This window comes from Zosterops lateralis (assembly GCF_965231275.1).
Source record: "Zosterops lateralis genome assembly, chromosome: 2".
Classification (NCBI taxonomy): Eukaryota; Metazoa; Chordata; class Aves; order Passeriformes; family Zosteropidae; genus Zosterops; species Zosterops lateralis.
The window spans coordinates 8,151,867-8,160,157 of NC_139763.1; the positions used below are offsets into that span (position 1 = coordinate 8,151,867).

General features: G+C 51.3%; 1 protein-coding gene across 1 annotated transcript; it reads left to right on the top strand.

Annotated features, from left to right (window-relative positions):
• The first annotated feature begins 1,448 nt into the window (after positions 1-1,448).
• On the top strand, positions 1,449-5,466 carry RPL8 (ribosomal protein L8). Its single transcript, XM_083855333.1, has 6 exons — positions 1,449-1,519; positions 1,679-1,822; positions 3,291-3,432; positions 3,636-3,854; positions 4,892-5,007; positions 5,266-5,466. The coding sequence occupies exons 2-6, from the start codon at positions 1,685-1,687 to the stop codon at positions 5,422-5,424; spliced, it is 774 nt and encodes a 257-aa protein (XP_083711459.1). The 5' UTR covers positions 1,449-1,519; positions 1,679-1,684; the 3' UTR covers positions 5,425-5,466.
• Positions 5,467-8,291: the final 2,825 nt, after the last annotated feature.

Here is an 8,291-nt window from a genome sequence, read left to right on the forward strand (position 1 = left end):
CCAGCTGTACCTGTGATGGCTGGAGCCTCATCCTACAAAATGCATCTTTGGTCCAGTTTAATTAAGGAAGGATTTGGCAACTCGAGGTCCCTGGTTGTTTATGTGAAATCCCAAGACAACAGGCTGTCAGTCCCCAAAGGGTTTAAACTAAATTCCTCTCCCCCTCTACTGGGCACTGGTGAGGCCACACCTCGAGTGCTGTGTCCAGTTCTGGAGGGACACTGAGGGGCTGGAGTGAGCCCAGAGAAGGGCAGCAGGGCTGGGGAAGGGTCTGGAGCACGAGCCCTGTGGGGAGAGGCTGAGAGAGCTGGGAATGTTTAGCCTGGAGAAAAGGAGGCTCAGGGGTGACTTTATTGCCCTCTACAGCTCCCTGGCAGGGAGGGTGTAGCCAGGTGGGGACTGGTCTCTTCTCCCAGGTAACCAGTGACAGAGGAGAAGACACAAAGCTGCTCCAGGGGAGGTTTAGGTTGGACACCAGGAAGGATTTCTTCACAGGAGGTATGATTAGATATTGGAATGGGCTGCCAGGGACGTGGTGCTGTCACTGTCCCTGGAGATGTTCATGGAAAGGCTGGAGGTGGCACTCAGTGCCCTGCTCTGGGTGACACAGCAGTGATCAGCCACAGGTTGGACTCGACGATCTGAGGTCTTTTCCAGCATAATCCAGTCTGTGATGGTGTGAAGAAAGCCCTGGAGAAGCGGAGCCGTGAACTCTGAGCCCCCTCTGCCCCCCTTTCTCCCTGGCCCCTCGCAGTGTGTCAAGGAGCGTTTTAAGACACAGAGAAACGGGTCCTGAAACACTGGGACCGGCACTGCCCCGGGATGGGGGAACTGTCCTGGGTCAGGAACTGCCCCGGGTCCCGCCTGGATCGGGAGCTGCGGGTCTGGAGAGGGACAAACAGCCCCGTTCCCCGCGGGGCTTCTCATGGAACCACGCTGCTTGGAGACAGCAATCACGACTATGTAGTATTTAAAATTATCTATTTTCTACATATATATGTATAGTTTAAGTTTTGTTTATATTATCCACTGAAACACATGCTGGGTGTTTCAGACTGAAATTTGTTTGCCTCTGCTTTTAATGTCGCGAAATCAAGCTGTAAGAGTCTGGAAAACTTCGCGAGCGCGGCCTTTATTTGTTTTTCTTTATGCAGCAAATGTACTGACTCGCATTCCGCGGCCGCATCCAAATTCCAGCTTTGCACAGCCTGACCCTTCCTGTCCCGACCTCTGAGGACTAGACGAGCAGCTCCCAGCAGCCCCGCTGTGCCTTTCCCGCCCCATCCCGAGGCCTTCCCGGTGTCCCTGTCCGTGGTGCCCCTGTCTGTACCAGCTCTCAGCAGCCCCGCTGTCCCTGTCCCCCATCCCGGGGCCCTCCCGCTGTCCCGGGCTCGATGGCGGACATGATGAGAGAACCCCCGACCTCTGCCCCTTCACGTCGTGACGTCACCCCGCCGGAAGAGCCTCGTCGCGCCCGTGACGTCAGCGCTTCCTTCTTTCCCCGGGAGGCCGGAGCGAGGTAGGAGCGGGCCCGCCGCGATCCCGATCCCCATCCGTGTCCATCCTCCGCCACCCGCGCCCGGGCGGCCGCGGGAAGGGGCAGGGCGGGGACAGGACATGGACAAGGTGTGGCCGAGCATGTGGCGGGTGTCGCTGAGCTGTCCCCGTGTCCCCGCAGGGCGCCATGGGTCGCGTCATCCGCGGGCAGAGGAAAGGCGCGGGCTCCGTGTTCCGGGCCCACGTGAAGCACAGGAAGGGCCCGGCCAAGCTGCGCGCCGTGGACTTCGCCGAGCGGCACGGCTACATCAAGGGCATCGTCAAGGTACGGGCGGCACCGGGTCCCCTGCTCGGGGGGGGGAATTAATTCGGCACCGCGTCCCCGGGGGTGTCTGGGCCTCCGCTCTGCCTGCGCTGCCGGCAGTGCCCGCAGCCCTTCGGCCCCCCTTAGCCCGGCTCTTCCGAGTTCGTAATAGATCACATTCCTTGAAAAGTTTAACTCTTAGGTTTATGAGACCATCTCAACAGAGAGGGCACTCTTAGCCAGCAGTAGGATTTTCTGCTGGAGCTTTGCTAAGAGTAGCAGTACCAGCGTGTTTTATGTTCCCTAAGAATTCCCTGTACCTCAGGAAACATGGCTGGGGAGTTTCCCACGTAGATGATTGGAAATGCCAAGTGATATCCCTCATTTTAGTCTTGAGCAGTAGGAGCAAGGCCGTACCTGTATTGGGGGTGTGATAGTGGTTCACGGGTGCTGCAGGTACTTTTTTGGGTGCGAGGGGCTTTAGAGTGCAAACAGTGCTGCTGGTTGGATGCTCTGAGCAGCCCTGCAGTGTTTTACAGCACGGTCATGTTCAGGTTGTAGAGGGAATTTTCTTCACCCTCCCCTGATTGAGGTGATGGTGGAAGGTTGGTAGCAAGGCTGGACTTGCACTGGGTGATACAACAGGGGATTTGGCAACAGGGCTGGAAAAACATCAGTAATGGACACCAGTAGTTTATGAGCCGTCCTAGAGAACAGACAAATCTTAGAGATGTGTCAGAGTCACCTGTCTGTAAATACATGGTTGAGTATTTCAATACCAGTGTGCTTCAGGAACAAAATGGACAGAATGTTTTTTCCAAGTGTAAAAGAAACAGTAAGTCTGAGCTTCCTGATTTAGGGGCTTCAAGAACTTTGTTTTACCTGACTGCAGAATGTTAGAAATGTTTCAGTCCCAAGGAGAAGTCACCGCCTGTGCCCAACTGTCTCTGCCCAAAGGTGGTTGGGCAAAGTGGAAGTGGATTTCTTAGTATAGAGAGACTGGATACCTGCAGAATGTTGGGAATAAACCAGTTCAGACAGGATTAGCTGCAGGCAGCACACTTAACCAGGCATCTTTCTGTGATCAGTGAATGATTTGGGTTAGAAGGGACCTTGAAGCTCATCCAGTTCCAATCCCCCTGCCATGGCCAGGGACACCTTCCACTACCCCAGATTGCTCCAAGCCCTGTCCAGCCTGGCTGTAACACTTCCAGGGATGGGGCAGCCACAGCTTCTCTGGGCACCCTGTGCAGAGCCTCACTCCCCTCACAGGGAGGACTTTCTCTCTGATGGGATGTTGGTGCTGCAACTTCTTTCACATCAAATTTGAACCGTCAGCTCACTCACACTGGGGGACACCCAGATCCCCTGAGAAGTGCCTTGCTGAGATTCATCCCAGGGTAACCACCCCCAGTTCTGGAAGCTGTCAGGTTCCTGCAGAGCCTCAGGCAGAGTCCTGTCCCCCTAAGGCAGGTGTGCATTCCCACAGGACATCATCCATGACCCGGGGCGGGGCGCCCCGCTGGCCAAGATCGCCTTCCGCGACCCGTACCGCTTCAAGAAGCGTACGGAGCTGTTCATCGCCGCCGAGGGCATCCACACCGGGCAGTTCGTCTACTGCGGGAAGAAAGGTGGGATGGGCACAGCAGGGGCTGGGCAGGATATGGCAGGGGCTGGGCTGGGCAGGGGTGTCCCAGTTCCTGGAGTTTGGGATGCTGGAGTGCAGGACCCCGCTGCCGCAGGGCCTGTGGTGCCGCCCTCGCGTGTCCATCAGGGCTGTGACCCCAGCCCAGGGCCCCGAGTGAAGCTGTGGCTGCTCTGTTGCTCTTTGCAGCCCAGCTGAACATTGGGAATGTGCTGCCCGTGGGCACCATGCCCGAGGGCACCATCGTGTGCTGCCTGGAGGAGAAGCCGGGTGACCGCGGGAAGCTGGCGCGCGCCTCCGGGAACTACGCCACCGTCATCTCCCACAACCCCGAAACCAAGAAAACCAGAGTGAAGCTGCCCTCGGGCTCCAAGAAGGTCATTTCTTCTGCAAACAGGGCTGTTGTGGGTAAGGAGCAATCTCTGTGAACTTGTCACTGGGCTTCTTGTCACTGAATCTTCCAAACAAGGCCCCAGTTTTGATGACCATCGTGAAAATAGTGTCATGTGCGGGCTGGACAGTCTGTGCTCACGTGCCTGCCACCTGCATTACTTTTTACACCTGCATTACTTTTTCATATTGCTAACCTAAATTTGGAGAAGGTTTGAGCTAGTGAGAGGACAGAAAAGTAAATGTTCATTGTCCTCAGGCTGTAGTGGAATTGCTCAGCCTATAAAACCTGCAGTCCTTGGGGAAGGACTTACATGGAAAATGCCATTTTATGTTTTGCTTTTGGTACACTGAGGGAGCCTGTTGGTGGTGTCAGGTGGGTGGAGTGTTCTGGGAGGTCTGACAGGGAATGACAAAACCACTGCCAAGAAGCAGAGGCTGCTCCAGGTTTGTTGTGCACCTGACTGACAGCTGAGATGGCTGCTGGTGACACTTGCCTGCCTCTGCATGGAAGACACCAAAGTGAGTAACCTGGTGTGTTACTCTGGTAAAATCAACTCAGTAAATCATGAAACAAGTAGATATTTGACCTTAAAAGTTCTTCACAATCCCCTGAGCTCTTCCAGTGTCAGATTATACCCTTTTTCTGACCTAGAGATGGGGCAACTGAGAGGCGTTTTAAAAATTTTTACTCTATTTTCAGTCTCATGTGAAGGATGAGACAATATAGGTGTTACAATTCATGCCATCATAATGAGAAGCCAACTATTTCCTAATTACAATACATTATAAACATCTTTTGGCCTATCAGCCAATTTGACAATTTTCTACAAATCCATTTCCCACATTCCAGTTCATACTTCACATGAAAAGCTTGATGTTACTCACAAAATCAGAGCAGTAAAACTGGCAGTTGCTTTAGAAAGAAAGCTCAGTCCCGTGTGTATTGTATCAGAAAGAGGCTGTAGCTCAGCTCTGATGTCACTGTTGGTGTTGGCTTTCCTTTGTCCTGGTGTGCTCTGTGTGTGTGTCACCACTGCTGCCGTTCCCTGCAGGAATCGTGGCTGGTGGAGGCCGTATCGACAAGCCCATCCTGAAGGCCGGCCGTGCCTACCACAAGTACAAGGCCAAGAGGAACTGCTGGCCACGTGTCCGTGGTGTGGCCATGAACGTGAGTCTGTCTGCAGTGCCCCCTGTCCCCTCTGACAGCTCAGAAAAGGTCTCTGGGATATTGGGACCAGCCTGCCATATATCCGGGAGGGAAGCTTCCTAGATAAATGTGCAGCCACAGGGCGAATTAGCAGCACTTGATGGTGATTGCACCACGTGAAAAGTGAAATAGTTACTCCTTAGTCCCCTTTAATCTGTTAGTCTCTGCTGGCCATCAGTGTCTGTGGTTACAACGCTGTCTTGCTCTCCCCCTGCCCAGCCCGTGGAGCATCCCTTCGGAGGAGGCAACCACCAGCACATCGGGAAGCCCTCGACCATCCGCAGGGACGCCCCGGCAGGACGCAAGGTCGGGCTGATCGCCGCGCGCCGCACGGGGCGGCTGCGGGGCACAAAGACTGTGCAGGAGAAGGAGAACTGAGCCCCCACCCTAGGGGCTGCACAATAAATTTGTACCACAGGGCTCGTGTGGAGTTGGTGCTGTCTGCTGCTGCAGTGGGGATAAAGCTGGGATGGTGTTCAGCATGGAAAGGTGTGAGTGGAGATTGGGGTTTCTTTCCCCCTTTGCTTTGGAGAGCAGGAATTCTCTCAGCCAGCACTTGGGTCTGTAAGCTGGTCCTGCAGGCTGGAGTAACACTGCTGTGGATGTTACTGTGCCCTGGTGTGATGTTCCTGTTGGCCTGGTTCCATGGAAGCTGAGGCCTGACAAAGCAGCCAAGTAATCCTGTTGTTCAGTTTGGGAATCTGGCTGAAGGGATGCTCAGTTTTCTAAGTTCATAACCTCTAACATAATGGTTTTCCATTTTTACCTTTCGAGGGCAGGGGAAGCTTGAGAGTTGCAGAACTTAGGAGATATTTCAGCTGCTCTCATTGCAAGGTTTGGGCTGCCTTTTGGAACTGTCAGGCTCGAGCCAAATGAAAGGTGCCTAAAAATTCAAGGTATGATGCAGGCTGCCCCCCTCATCAGTTTTTGGGAAAGGCAGACAGATTCAAACATCTCCCCTTTGCAGGTTGGTCATGATGGGATATTCCGAGGTGCTGGAGTAACTGGGCAGTAGCACTAATGTCCACTAGGAAACTCAACACTAAGAATAGCTGTCATGTGAAAAGCCGACTTTTGTAAGGGAATGAGAAAAGTTACGGGATCCAGGGCAAAATGGTTTTATTTACATCTTTTCTGGACTGGCATTAGGAGGGAAAAATCAGTGAAAGCAGATGGAGCTCAACTTCATGTCTGAGCACACCCAAAGCCAGGGCTCCTGTTGATCTGCAGCAGCTCTGGCTGTGCTGGAGGGGTCTGTGCCAAGGGCCAGACTTCGATGTCTGGGTAAGACTTGCACTGAGGGGAATCCACTGGAATGCAAAGTGGGAAAAAGTTTCTATACCCACCCACAAAACCAGCACTGGAGCTGGTCATGTGTGTTTGATGAGGGAAAGGTGCTAAAAACCTAAACCACACCTTGAAAGGCATCAGACCCCACTGGGGAGAAAAAGCAAAGCAAGGGCAAGTTTTGTTTCTGTTTATATTGCTGCAGTTCCATCAAAGTCTGGAGTTCACATCTGTTCCTGCCATGAGGTCAGAAGCTGTTAGGTGCCTGTGTTCCTCTGACAGGGCCCAAAGTGTAACATGCCTTCCAAACACCATCAGAAGAGCAGCTGGAGCATTTCATGTTCCACAATTTGCATTAAAGGCACATAAAGGACTCCCAGAAAACTGTTTTCCAACCATGTTTGGGTCTGTTTGACCCCAAATATTTTCTTGGGAAGGAGGAGATGGTCACTGACCCTTGGCTGCCTCTGCTGCTGTTCCAGGCTCTGACAGTGCCCAGGGGTGTTCACAGCCACAGGGTGAGTGCACCAAGTCCATCAGCAGGGAGGAATTAATACAAATTATTACAAATAACCATATTACAGGGTTTAATGCAGCTCCAAACACATTTAATGTAAACATACAGGATGCAATGCCAGAAGTCTCTAAATTCACACAGTAGTATCAGGATTTCAAAGATTTTTCTCCCTTCACCAAACTCCAGTTGCAACTACTATTCCAGTGAAGTCTCCTGTTACCAACATGAACATGGAACTTAAAAAGCCACTGTGATCCTGGCAAATGACCAGAAGACTCGAGGGGCAAAATGCTCCTCCAGCCCCAACACCTCCAGTGCTAAAAGTGTGAATTTCACAAAGAAACACGAGGGAAGAGGGAGTAAGACAAAACAAATTAAAAATTAAAGGATCTAAAGAAACCAAATTTGAATGAAAAATTTAAATAAACTGAAATATATTTTCCAAACCAAAGGTCTAGTTTAAGCTGTAGAATAGGGGTGAATTGCAGCAGTTTACACGACAGGGGAAGTTAAGACAATTAACAATGCAATATGAATTTAAAAATACCAATAAAAATATACAGGTGAGTTCCTAACAAGCTCGACTTCAGGCTGGGAGGATCTGTGCAAGCCCTGAACAGAAAATGGAAATGGGGGTGAAGTTAAGGCAGTCCCTGTCCTCGGCATGGGCTGAGCATCAGGCAGCAGGTTCAGCTGGGCAGGGCAGAGGCTCCCTCCGAATCTGCCCTGCAGAAAGGAATTAAACAGGCCAGGGGCTCCAGAGGAGCAGGAGCTGAGGAGCTGCTGACACAGAAGAGCACAAACCTGGCCGCGACGTGCCCCGGCTCGACTGAAGCAGCTTCAGCACAAAAACACTTTCAAATGTAAATGAAGCACAATAAACACACACCACCTTCAGTAGAAAACCCACGGTTCCTTCTGGGGTCTTGTCCTTCTACCCCCACAACTCATTGTATGGAATCATAGGCTGGTTTGGGGTTGAAAGGGCCTTGGAGATCATCGAGTTCCAACCCCCCTGCTGTGGAGGTAATTATGTAATGTGTTGTAATTATGCTTTAATTGTGTATCATAATCAGCAACCTCCTGCTCAAACCAACTGTTTTAACAGCATGACAGAATACCCAGTCGATTGCTTACATGGTTTATATCCAGAATACTTCACTTCATGGAGGAACATCTCAATTCCCAACCCTAATACTGTGCAGAAGACCTGAGCTACTATAGATATAGTCAATCTTAAAAACCAAAGCCATACTCATGAAACAAAAATCATAATGATTATTATATTATTAAACTCCCTCACATAAGGATTAGGACAGTTACAGGAATCTTGAAATGAAGGAAACTGCTTTAAAGAAAGGTGTTAAGTGTTGCTGCAGAATTCTCATAGGTTATTTCCAGTATAAGGCTTTGTTTGCTAAAAGAAAAAAAGATAAAAAAG